General features: G+C 23.2%; 1 protein-coding gene across 2 annotated transcripts in view; it reads right to left on the bottom strand.

Annotated features, from left to right (window-relative positions):
- Positions 1-14,270, bottom strand: part of LOC122502558 (eukaryotic translation initiation factor 5B) — a 177,254-nt gene that overhangs the window by 72,068 nt on the left and 90,916 nt on the right. For both annotated transcript variants that reach the window (XM_043612673.1, XM_043612674.1), the window contains exons 13-14: positions 7,297-7,504; positions 103-198 (exon numbers count right to left, since the gene is read on the bottom strand). In XM_043612673.1, coding sequence (XP_043468608.1) covers positions 103-198; positions 7,297-7,504 — 304 coding nt within the window. The remainder of the gene's footprint in view (positions 1-102; positions 199-7,296; positions 7,505-14,270) is intronic.

The raw sequence follows: 14,270 nt of genomic DNA, 5'->3' as shown, positions 1-14,270 counted from the left end.
TTATAATAAAAAAAAAGAAAAAAAAATAAACGTCCATTCAATTTGAATTTCTTTAAATTCAATATATATTCTATGATGATTGAGAAAAAAATATCTACTCACTTCTTTACTGGGTACACAAACAGGAGTTCCCGGTTTGAGAATTCCAGCCTCCACCATCACTCCAGCGACGATTGGATCCCTCGTCTTGAAGAGAAACTGAAAAATTAAATTAATTTCCTTATAATGAGAATAACAATAATTTAATTATTCCAAAAAGTTTTTAAAAAAATTAGTAAAAATTCCATTATTTTCATAAATAATAATATTCTTCAGAAGAATTCAATTACTTTCACAAGTTTGTAAAATTTTTTGAAAAAATACAATTATTTTCAACAAAATTTTAATAAAATTTCACAAAAAATTTCAATTATTTTCAAAAATTCTCATAAATTCTTCGAAACAATTCAATTATTTTTTTAAATAGGTAGTTAAATCTTTGCAAATATTCAATTATTTTCAATCAAATTTAAGGAAAGAATTCCATTCTTTTCTTAATTCGTTATGAAATTTTCCAATAGAATTCAATTATTTTCTAAAATTTTAATAAATTCATCGAAACAATTCAATTATTTTCAAATACTATTTAACTATAATTTTTTTAAAAAGTTTAATAAACTTTGTGAAAATTCAATTATTTTCATAAATAATTCTACCAAAATTCAATTATTTAAAATTTAAATGCAAAAGTAAATAATTTATTGAATAATTGAATATTTTTTAAAATTGAATTCCAAAGAGTTTATCACAATTTAAAAAAAAAGTGAATCAACAAATTTTGTTTAACTTTTTAAAAACATTTAAATTACATCAAGAAATTTTATTCAAATTATATTGAAAATAATTGAATTTTTCCGAAGAGTTTTATAATTTATGAAAATAATTAAATTCTTGATTCGATGAATGTTATTAAAAAATTTTTTGAAATAATTGAATTCTTTTGGGAAATTTTATTAAAATAGTAAATATTGAAAATAATTAAGTAGAGAAAATATTTTGAAAATAATTGAAATTTTGACAAGAATTTTATTAAAATGTTTGAAAATAATTGAATTTTGGAGAAGAATTTTTCTATATTTTTAAAAATAATTGAACTCTTGATGAGAATTTAAAAAAGAATTTGAAAATAATTGAATTTCAGCGAGGAATGTTATTAAATTTATAAAAATATTGAAATTCACGTGATGAATATTGTTAGTTATAAAAATAATTGATTTTACAAAGAATTTTATTAAAATTTCTGAAAATAATTGAATTTTGTACAGAATTTTATCATAATTCTTGAAAAAAAATTTAATTTCGGCGAAGAATTTTCATCTTTATAAAGATAATTGAATTCTTGGCCAGAATTTTTTTTTCATTTCGAAAATTATTGAATTTTTTAAAGAATTTTATTAAAATTCATGAAAGTAATTGAATTTTGCAAAGAATTTTATGAAAATTCTTGAAACGAATTCAATTCTTAAGATACATTTTGTTATTTTTGAAGATAATTGAATTCTTGAGACAAATTTTATTAAAATTTTTTTGAAATAATTGAATTTTTTTAAAGAATTTGATTAAAATTTATGAAAGTAATTGAATTTTGCAAAGAATTTTATGAAAATTCTTGAAACGAATTCAATTCTTAAGATACATTTTGTTATTTTTGAAGATAATCGAATTCTTGAGACAAATTTTATTAAAATTTTTTTGAAATAATTCAATTCTTTTGGAAAATGTTATTTAAAAAAAATTGATATCTTGCTATGAATTTTATTATTTACAAAAATATTTAAATAAAAAAATTTTATTGAAATTTCTAGAAATAATTGAATTCTTTTGAAATATTTTATTGAACTTTTTTAAAATAATTGAATTTATACGAAATATTTTGTTATTTTGAAAAATAATTGAATTCTAGGGAAACATTTTTTATATAAAAGTTTTCAAAATAATTAAATCGATTAAAATAATGTCAGGTATTTCTATTTAAAAAAAAAATAATTTATTGAATAATTGAATGTTTCTTAAAATTGTATTTTCATGAAGAATTTTAGAAACGAATTTTTAAATAATTTAATTCTTTCGATGAATTTTAATACAAGTTTTAAGCATATAATTACATTTTTCGAGGAATTCGATTAAAATTGTATTGAAAATAATTGAATTAAGGTAAATTTTTGAAATTAATTGAAATTTTGCCAAGAATTTGTTTAAAATTTTTGAGAATAAAGATAATTGAATTCCTATAAGGAGAATTTTAAAATAATTTGATCAAAACTATATTTTAAATAATTGAATTCAGGTGAAAATTTTATTATTAATTCGAAAATAATTGAATTCTTGGGACAAATTTTATTAAAATTTTTTTTTTAAATAATTGAATTCATTTGGAAAAATAAATATAAATATTTATTTATTCGTATGAGAACGAAGCTTGTAATTTAGTAAAATTGTTTCCAAAATAATTGAATATTGAAAAAAATGTTTTAAAATATTCGAAAATTTGAAGAAATTTACGAAAAATCAGAATTGCAGTTTTGAATCGCTATCAGAGAATAAGTAAAAATTCCGTCTGGAAATAAAGGAAAGAGGAAATTAAATTTCTTTTTGTTTTATTATTCCAATGAGAGAGGTTAAATTGTCATTTTACTGTCCTCGCCATGGAATATAATTATTTTCTAAGAAATTTTTGTGTTGAGTTGAGTGCGAGAGAGCGGAAGTGAAGGCCAGCCGCAACGGAAGTGGTTGAGACTTTGCGAAACGATTTCGCGGGAAAGTAACGGCTCGATATCGCGTCGTTTCTATTGCATTGGTATTTAAATCTCACGCACATATTTATAAATTTATATATATTTGCATTCACAATTTTAATTTTTAACACATCCTATACATTTAGCGAGTGAATATCATATGCATACGTTTAAACGATAACGATTTCCTAGAATTACCGCATTATAATTGGACGTTTCTCGCTTATATGAGGAAAAGCGAGAGAGGCCAATTTTCTATTTCACACTTCTCTGTGGATACTATGCCGAGTCGTTGTCAGTTTGTCTTTGTCACATTTCACATCTTTCTGGTAAACAGGAAACCATCTTCATTTTTTTTTTTTTATTTAATAATGTTTTCAGGCTTTGCACTCGTGAATTAATTGACAAAAAGTGTTCAAACTAGTTTTTAGAGGAGACAATTTTTAAATGTTTTAAAAGTTTAATTAGTAAAGTAGTGCAAATTCTCAAAAAAAAAATTATTAAAAAAATTATTAAAAAAATTTTTTAAAAAATTTATTAAATTTGCTGCAAGATTTCAATTATTTTCATAAAGAATACAAATTTTTCTCAAGAATTCAATTATTTAAAAAACTTTTAATTAAACTCGATACAAGATATCAATTATTTTCAAAAATAATAAAATTCTTCACAGAAATTCAATTATCTTCAAAAATAATAAAATTCTTCACAGAAATTCAATTATTTTTAAAAAATTTTATTAAATTCGCTGTAAGAGTTCAATTATTTTCCTAAATTATTATTTAGGAATTCTTCAATTCTTCTCTGGATTTCAATTATTTTTAAAAACTTTCAATAAAATTCGTTTCAAGAATACAATTTTGTTTATAAATTTTAAAAATTGCTCGCAGAATTTCAATTATTTTTAATGCTAATTTAATCGAATTCCTCGAAAAATGTAATTATTCACAAAAAATTTATTAAAATTCATAAAATTCAATTATTTTTTTAAAATTTTCATTAAAAATTATTGAAGAAAGTCCAATATTAAAAAAAAGACTTTTATTATATAATATTTAAAAAATATATAATATTTTTAAAAAGACTTAATTTTTATTAGGATTTTAAAAAATTTTTAATAAAATTCTTCAGAAGAATTCAATTAATCAACTTTTTTGATAAAATTCTTTGCAAGAATTCAATGATTTTCAATACATTAATTTAAAAATTTGAAAAGAAAAATTATTTTAAAATTATTCTAACCGCAGGGCTCGAACTAGGTCCGTAAATCCCGTAAAAGTCCGTAACTTTGCTTGAAGTCCGTAAAAGTCCATTTTTTTGAAAAAAGCTCCGTAAAGTTCGTAATTCGATTGAAAAAGGTCCGTAAAGTACGTAAATTATAAAATATAATTTGGATAATTTTAGAGAAATTACAAATGATTGAAGGAATTCAATTATTTTCAAAAGTAATAAAATTCTTCTTAAAAATTCAATTATGTTCAAAAAGTTTTTTAAATTCTCATCAAAATTTAAATTATTTTCACAAATAATTAAATTCTTCTCCGAAATATCAATTATTTTTAAAATTCTTTCTTGATTCAATGATTTTTAATAGGTATCTATACTATTCTAATAAAATTTTCCAAAAGAATTCAATTATTAAAAAAAAAAATCTAATAAAATTCTACAAAAACCTTTAATTATTTTCAAAAAATAAAAATTTTACAGGAATTTAATTATTTACAAATTTTTTTTATAAATTTCTTCGCAATATTCAATTATTTTCATAAATAATAAAATTTTTACAGGTATTTAATTTTTTTGGCAAATAATAAAATTCTTATTAGGAATCCAATTATTTTGATAAATAATAAAGCTAATTGCAGAATTTCCATTATTTTTAATACAATTTTAATCAAATTCCTGGAAAAATGTAATTATTCTTAAAAATTTTATTAAAATTTATCAAAGAAATTTAATTATTTTAATAACCTTTGCTACAATTTATTTATTAGAATTTAAATATTATTTTTAATAAATTTTTAATTAAATTTCTTTAAAGAATAAAATTATTCTATTCAAAACTTTTAATGCAATTCTTTGCGTAAATTATCAATTATCTTGATAAATAATAAAATTCTTCTCTAAAATTGAATTATTTTCAAAAAATTTAATAAATTTCTTGGCAAAATTTCAATTATTTTCATAAATTTTTCCTTATTTAATTATTTTTAATATCTACTATTTTAATAAAATTTTGCAAAAGTATTCAAATTATTTGAAAATTGATTGATACAATTCTTTAAAAGAATTCAATTTTAAGAAACATATGTAATTATTCAATAAATTTTCAATAAATTGTTTTTTTTTATTTAAATAATGAAATTCTCGTAGAATTTTCTCATAAAAATTGATTTAAAAATGGATTTCAGTTAAAATTTTAGATTATAATTGAACATTAAAAGTATTAGAGAGTAAAGTTTTAGAAATAATTAAATTTTGACAAGGTTTCAGATTCAAATCTTTGAAAATTTGAATTTTTTATATTTTTAACTAACAATTCTGTGGAATTAATTTTTTTGAGAAATTTTAATTGCTGATTTTTTTATAATATTTGAAGTTTTTATTTTCTAATACATATTTAATTGAAGAATTTACAAATAATTGAAATTTCGTAAAATTAAATATTGTAAAGAAATGGATTTGAAAATTGTCAAAGAACTTTTTCGAAAATTATTAAAAATAATCGATTTTAAGAAGAATTTTAGTTAAAAATTCTTGAAAATAATAATCTAATTTATAGTTTTAAGTAAAATGTTTTCTTATATATTTTTGTCAGTAATTGGTACGTAAATGGTCCGTAATTTTTTATTTTTGGTCCGTAAAGTCTGTATTTTTAAATACTTTCACTGGTTCGAGCCCTGCTAACCTAAAATTTGGGAAAATAATTGAATTTTAGAAAAATTTTGTATCAGGATAATAAAGAAAGTAAATATTTTTGATGCAAATTAAAAAAAGAAAGTGACAAATAAAAATTTTGGGTATTGACTATAAAATGAATTTTTCTAGGCGTCACATTTAATTTTTCGATAATTAAATTAAAAATAATTTTATTTTTTTTTTTAGTTTTAAAGATACTTTTCGATTCACTTTTTAAAAATTAATTATCGAGTGCAAAGCCTGATAGTAGATTTTTTCAGTAGATAATTTCGAAGCCTACTGGGATTGTTTCTAATTCCCAAATATAATGCTGAAGGGAAAAAAAAATGCGCCGAAGGAATAAGATTAAGTAAAAATGATTCTTGAACTTTATGAAGAAGAAGAAGAAGAGGAATCGAAAAGGCACGAAATTACAAAACATCCTCCCGTTTTAACGAGCGGTGGCAAAAAAAAGAGGGAAAAAGAGGCAAAAAAAGTGCCATAAACTTAAGACTCGAAGATATGCGTCAGTTTCATGAAGTTTTCAACAAGGAGCGGTAACGGTCTGCGTAAAAAGAGAACGTTTCGACTTTTACAGAGACGTTATTAACGAGATGATCGATAAGCTATGAAGGCTGTCGTTTCCGGTGCTCAGGGGGGTCCCTCCATCATCCCCACTATTCGCTTCCTGTTCGCTGCTGATCGCCGAGTGCACATTTGTCGATAAACGCCAATCTTGTATATACATTCATTAGCGCAACGGCGAGAACAGGTTTTCTCTCGGCTATGAAGACTAATCTCTCTCTCTCTCTCTCTGTCTTTTTTCCTCCAACATTATAATCAGAACGAGGAAAAAATTCCGGAAAAGCTGCCAAGATCGTATTTAGATAAAATAGAGAGAAAAAGAGAGTAAGAGAGAAATGATGTTAACAGAAGGAAAGGATTTTTGCCCAGTTTTCCCGATGATGAAGATCTAAATTTGCCTTTCAATTCGATAAGTCGTCATCTGTCCTATTAAGTATTTATCTTGAAGAACTGAGGCTGGATCAATTTCCTGGCGCAATGAAGAATGAACTGCTTTTGCTAACTGCTCTTCATCACATTAATCAACAAGATAAGCTGCGTACAAATTATAGCGATCTGCTCTGCGATTAAAGTTTATCAATGAGTTCCTGTTTTGATCGAATCTTTATACTAATACCCAAAGCAAAACCCTGTTTTTTTTTCTCATCGACTTTATCATCTAACTTCTTTCCTTATCGAATTACAATCATCATTTTTCAATTTTATTTCATCCAAGGGAGAAAATTATTGCGAGAAAAACGACAGAAAATACAAGTTGGCGTCGACAAATTTCTTTCATTTCTTTCACAAATTTTCTGCAGATATCAAATTGCAACAAAAAAAAACAAAATTTGTTGCAATGCTTGTTGCATTGCAACAAATTTTGATACGTTTTTTGATATCTGCAGAAAAAATCCTTAAATAAATGCTTTCACAACGAAAATAATTTGCATATAATTTTTAAAAACGCAAAATTCAGGAGTTTGGCATTTTAGTCAAAAGTTTTGATCAATTAAATTTCAACTTTAACCCATTTTTATAAAAAAAAGGATCTACTCACTTGTGGAAGAATTTTCAACTTGCAAGGGAAGACGGCAATGTGTTTGTGTTCGTCACGTTTTCGTTGCTTGAGCTCCTCCCTGTAGGCGGTGAACTTGTCGAAAAGATGGTAGATGATGTCTGCTTGGAATATCTTGACGCCAATGGAATCCGCTAATTCCTGGGCGTCTCTCTCTATCTTCACATCGAAAGCCAAAATTGTTGCGTATCTGAAAAAGAGAATGTACTTGTATAACAAAAACATTCAATTTCATTTCAAATCATTATAATTATCGTTTGAGAGAAAAAATTATGTAAATTTCCTCCACACACAGACATTTATTCTCCGCAACATGCGGATATTATAAATAATAGCTCCGGTTCTCGCATTACTTCTAATGTATATCAGGAGGGACCCTAATCTTGAAAAATTCGGCTTTTGGAAATTGCGGTCATATTCATAATGACTATATCCAAAAGACTCTTCTTCTTTCTCTCTCTTCCTCTCTTCCTCTTTTTTTCTTTATCGTCCTTCTTATCTTTTTCTCTTTTTCTATCACTCTTTCTCTCTCTCTTTTTCTCTATCACTCTCTCTCCCTCTCTTCTTTTTTTCTATCGCTCTTTTACTTTCCTCTCTCGAAAGAAGAAAGAAGGAAAAAAAAGAAGAAAAAAATAGAGAAGAAAGAAAGAAGGAAGAAAGTAGAAAAAAGAAGAAAAAAAGAAGGAAGAAAAAGCAGAAAGAAGAGGAAAGAAGGAAGAAAGTATAAAAAAAGAAAAAACAAAGAAGGAAGAAAAGAAGAAGAAAGAAAAAACAAAAAGAAGAGGAAAGAAAGAAAGAAAGAAGGAAAAAGAACAGGGTTGACACAAAAATTTAATTAAACTTTAAAAAAAAAATTAATTATACATAATTTTATAGTTAAAAATATGAAAAATTTAAAATTTTCAAAGATTTTAATTAGAAAACTTCTCAAAATTTAATTATTTTTAAAAATTAACATTATTTATAATACATTTAAAATTCAATAATTACTTAAAATTTTAATTAAAATTCATTTCTAAATCAATATTTTTATTCGAAAACTCTAAGAGAATTCAATTATTTGAATACAAAAATAATTTATTCAATAATTGAATGTTTCTTAAAATTGAATTCTCATAAAGAATTTCATCAAAAATTTAAAAAAAAATAATTAAATTTTATAAATTTTAATAAAATTTTTAAGCATAATTGCATTTTTCGAGGATTTTGATTAAAATTTATTGTAATAAAAATAATTGAAACTCTGCAAAAAGTTTTATTATTAATGAACATAATTGAATTTTATTAAAATTTTTAAAAAAAATACTTGAATTTTTATTATTTATAAAAATAGTGGAATATTTGCGTAAAACTTTACTAAATTTCTTTTTAAATAATTAAATTCTTTTCGGTTACGAAAACAATAGATATTGCAAATTCATTGTATTGCGAAAATTTTTTTGAAAATAATTGAAATTTTGCCAAGAATTTTTTATTGAATTTTTTGAAAATAATTGAATTTATGAGAAAAATTTTGCTATAAAAAATTATCTTTATAAAGATAATTGAAATAAATTTACGACAATTTAAAAAAAAATTTGAAAATAATTGAATTTATGCGAAGAATTTTATTATTAAATTAAAAATAATTGAATTTTTGTAATAAATAATTGTTATTTATTAAAATAATTGACTATTGCAAAGAATTTTATTAAAATTCCTATGATAATAATTGAATTTTGACAAGAAGTTTATTCCATTTTTTGAAAATAATTGAATTTTTGAGAAAAATTTTGCTGTTTATTAAGATAATTGAATTTCTTTACTAGAATTTTAGAAAAAATTGAAAATAATTGAATTTATGCGAATAATTTTATTCCTATTGAAAATAATTGAATTTTGTAAAGAAATTTTTTATAAGTTTTGAAAAAAATTAAATTTTTGTGATAAATATTGTTATTTATAAACATCATTTAATTTCAACCGAAGAATTTTGCTATTTATAAAGATAATTGAATTCTTGACGAGAATTGAAAATTTTTTTTTTGATAATAATTGAATTCTTGTGATGAATATTGTTATGTATGAAAATAATTAAATTTTGCAAAGACTTTTATTAAAATTCTTAAAGTTAAATAAATTCTTGAGATAAGTTTTATTATTTATGAAAAATAATTTTATTTCGTCGAAGAATTTTGTTATTTTTAAAGATAATTGAAATCTAAATGAGAATTTTTTAAAAAGACTTTCAAAATAGTCGAATTTCTCCGAAGAATTTTATTACTTTTAAAAATAGTTGAATTCTTGTGATGAATATTGTCATTTACAAAAGTAATTGAATTTTTCAAAGAATTTTATTGAAATTTCTGAAAATAATTGAATTTTGCAAAGAATTTGATTAAAATTCTTGAAAATATTTGAAAATTTGCCAAGAATAATTTTATTTAAATTTTTGAAAATAATTGAATTTCGGAGAAGAATTTTATTATTTATAAAAATAATTGAAATTTTGGCAAAAATTTTCTTAAATTTTTTTTTTTTTTAATTTCTGCGAAGAATTTTATTACTTTTGAAAATAATTGAATTTCTGCAATCATTTCTAACTTCTCCAAAATTTAATTATTTTTTTAGAGTTTCGAACTAAAATTCTTCTATAAATCCATTATTTTTAATAATTAATTAAACACAAATTAAAAAATTTAACCAATTTCCGACGAAATTGAATTATTAAAATTATTCAAAAAAATAAAAAAAAGAAGAAAGAAGCACAAAAAATATAGAAGAAGGAAAGAAAAAAGAAATATCAAGCCAGGATGTTCTCAATTTACAAAATTTGTCAAGACTCTAGAAAAACTAAAATCTCGTTTCAAGTTCTCATTATTATTTGTGGGAAAGAGGATTACGAGATAAAAAAAGGGAAGAGGAGAGAGAGAGAAAAAAAAAGGATTTCGAAAACCACCAAAGGCTGAATTCACTTTCTCGAGACAAAAACCACCACCACAATCTTTTAACGATTCAACCACGCAAGCCAGGTGTCGTGATGAGTCTAAATCTCCTCAAATCTTAATAGTCCAAATGCTAGACTTCCCTTCGAATTATAGTTTCAAGTTGACAGATGCCCTCGAAAGTTGAAAAAAAAATTGAACCGGAAGCGATCGCCACGGGAAAAAATTTTTTTAATAATCCCCAAAAAAAGCTGTACGAACGAAATTTGTTTCTTTCTTCTTTGAAATTCAAATTATTGCCTCACGTTTATTAAAAATATTAAATTATAAAAATTTTAGAATCTTTATAATTCAACATTTTTAATTATTTTTATTCAATATTTTTAATTATTTTTTTTCTTTCTTAGTGACTAATTTTTGAAAATATTAATATTTGGCAAAAAATTTCATTTATTTTTAATCAACAATCTTCTTATTTTTAAAGAAGACTAGTAAAATCTAATTTTAATCGAGATTTTAATTCAGCAGAAATCTTTTAATTAACAAAATTCCACTGAGTCGAAGTTTTCAATTGAATTGATTAGATTCCTTTTAAATAAAATTTATCAAATTTTTAAAATTTATCAAATTTAATTTAAAAGTAGTTAGTGAAAATTTTATCAAATAATCTGTTTAATAATAATTTCGTGACCTAATATTCTATTATGTAAAATTTTCCTCAAGTATATAAATTCGCGTTAATTTATAATCGAAATTATAATATAATATATTCAGCTATTTGAAAATTCATTCTAATAAAATTCTGCCTAATGAATATTCTGACTAATTATTTTTATAGGATATTCATGCGCCGCAAAATACAGAAATACACTGAAAGAAAAATTAAATTATTCTCAAAATAACATTTTTTAATTGCAAAAAAAAAAATTATTTGATAAAATGGTGGTTGAATTTCTCCACCTGAGAACGCCAAGGTCACCGCCAGGTGGCAAGAGAAATTCCAAGAAGGAACTAAAGTGCCATCTAGTGGTGACCTTGGCGTTCTCAGGTGGAGAATTTCTTTACGTACTTTTCGAAAGGCCCCTTTTATAAAAAAAATAGTAATTTATACAAAAAATAGTATTTTTATTGAAAAAATAGTATTTTTATAGAAAAAATAGAAATTTATAGAAAAAATAGTATTTTTATATTAAAAATAGAAATTGATAGAAAAAATAGTATTTTTATATTAAAAATAGAAATTGATAGAAAAAATAGTATTTTTATAGAAAAAATAATATACACAGAACTGAATGAAACAAATTCGAAAGAGAGATTAAATACAGAAGGGAGAAAAAAGAACCTTGAGGAAATTGATTCGTTGTCTGACTTTATAGAATCTTTCAATAATCGAGAGAGAGATAGAGACAGACAGAGAATGACGGAAATCGAAAAAGGACGAATTTTTTTTATTCCTTTTTCTTTTTTTATTCTTCTTTTTTTCTAGAGGTGAATCTCTTCGAGAGGAATAGAATGAGATCTTAAAATCGAGTTCCGGTGACTGATTCGATGCGAATCTCTTGGTTTTTGGAGGACAAAGGCCTTTCGCTTTGTGTCCTTTTTATCTCCCTCCCCCCTTTTTTCACCCTTCATCCTCTTCTCCATTTCCTCTCTAAAACTCAAAACTCCAAGAATTCGTCGATCCGTGAAGCAATATCCGTCATCCTGCCGTCGTCTCATTTTTAATCGACCACGAGAGAAGGAGAATCATCCCCAGAATAGAAGGACTATTTTTCGTAGTCTTCTTATTTTTATAGTTCTTCAACATCTTTTGAATCCAAAAAATAATATTCTCATGAACCTTAAATTTAGTGACCGTAGAATTTTTTTTTCTATTTACATTATTGTAATTTTCTTTTTGTAATGAATATCTTTGAACTTGATCGGGTGGAAAATCAATAGGAAAAATGAGTTTTTTTTTTCGAAAATTTACAGTTGCTATGCTACCAATTAACAAACACTCAATAATAAGAAATAGAATTCTATTTGTAAAAAATAGTTTGAATAATACTGTGAAACAAGAAGGTAAGGACAAAATTTGTACACTTCCTAAAGTTACTATTTCTGAAATTTTTCAAAAGAATTCAATTATCTAAAACCAAATTCTAATAAAATTCTACACAAATAATAAAAATTTGCCTGGAATTCAATTATTTACAAATTATTCATGAATTTCTTTGCAATAGTTCAATTATTTACATAAAAACAATTTTTAATAAATTTTTTTGCAAAATTCAATTATTTTCATCAATAACCAATATTTATTACAAAAATTCAATTATTTTTAAAAGTAATAAAATTCTTATCAAAAATTCAATTATTTTCAAAAATTGTTTAATAATTCTCTTCAAGATTTCAATTATCTTTATAAATAGCAACATTTTTTTGCCAAAATTCAATTATATAAAAAATTTTTAATAAAATTCTTGACAAACTTTCAATTATTTTCAAAAATTTTCCTTAATTCAATGATTTTCAATATTTATTATTTTAATAAAAAGTTTTTCAAAAGAATTAAGTTATTTAAAACCAAATTCTAATTTACGCGCAAATATGTAATAAAAAATTTGTCAGGAATTCAATTATTTTTAAAAGTAATAAAATTTTTCGGAGAAATTCAATTATTTAAAAAATTTTTTTCAATTCTCGTTAAGATTTCAATTATTTTTATAAATAACAAAATTCTTCGCGGAAATTCAAATGTTTTAAAATTTTTTTAAAATTCTCGTCAAGATTTCAATTATTTTTATAAATAGCAAAATTTTTCTCAGAAATTCAATTTTTTCAGAAAGTGTAATATAATTCTTGGCAAAATCTCAATTACTTGGAAAAAAATTTTCTTAATTCAATGATATTCACTATCTACCATTTTAATAAAATTTCCCCAAAATTCGTCGAAAGAATTTATTTATTTCAAATTTTGTTGATAAAATTCTTTATAAAAATTCAATTTTATTTAATTAATTGAATTCTCATAGTCATTTCTAGTAGAAACTGATTTAAAAATAATTTTTAGTTATAATTTCAGATAATATTTAAATAATTAATTAATTATAGCATGAATTTTTCGAAATAATAGAATTTTGAAATGTTTCAAATTAAAATCTTTGAAAATTTAAATTTTTGTACATTTTAACTAATAATTTCAAAAAGGTTTGAATTTGAAATTGATGAAAATCTTAATTTCTATGGAAAAAAAATAATTAAATATTTATTTAAAAAAGAAGTTATTGATTGACAGAATTTCCATTTCTGTTTTTACAGAAAGAAAAAAGATGAAACTACAAATGAAGCTCTTTATGATCATTTTGCTGATTTTTGAAAATCATAATCATTGGACCAAGTGTGTCAAACTGAAGAAAAAAACCAATCCATCAAAATGGTCTCAAAAGGTCATAAGGGAACTGAAGAAAGATCCGAGTTATCAAATTATGTTGATTAGCAGTGGTGAGAGAACGGATAGTGATCAATTTCTCCAAGAAGTACAGAAGAATGTTCCAAACCTGCACTTCAGTGATTTGTATTTCAAACGAGAAATCCAGCAAATCGGGAAAAGAGTTTCTTTCAGTAATCCACGAGACACAACTTTGTTCATCATTCTCGAAAATTTCGACAGCAGAACAAACCAAAGCAACAGAATCGAAAAGATAATGAATTTCATCAAACAATTATCAACCGTTCGAATTCGACCACGATGTCTGATTGTTCACTTCTTGAAATCCAATCAAACCCCAAACTACGAAAAATTTCTCCAAAAATTCTGGGGGGATTATTTCCTAGACGTCACTATCCTAACAGCTTCTCAAAGTGTCAATTCTCAAAATGTCTCTTCTCGAAATTTCAATTCTCAAATTAACAACCGAATGAAAATTCATCAACTGAATCCGTTCCTCAATTCCTACCAAACGAAGAATTTCACGAAAAAAACCCAACTATTTCCAAACAAATTGGAAAATTTACACGGATACAAAATCAAGGTCGGATATTTCGATC

This window comes from Leptopilina heterotoma, unplaced genomic scaffold (genome assembly GCF_015476425.1).
Source record: "Leptopilina heterotoma isolate Lh14 unplaced genomic scaffold, ASM1547642v1 Lhet_234, whole genome shotgun sequence".
NCBI classification, from domain to species: Eukaryota; Metazoa; Arthropoda; class Insecta; order Hymenoptera; family Figitidae; genus Leptopilina; species Leptopilina heterotoma.
This window is presented reverse-complemented; position numbering and strand designations above follow the sequence as displayed.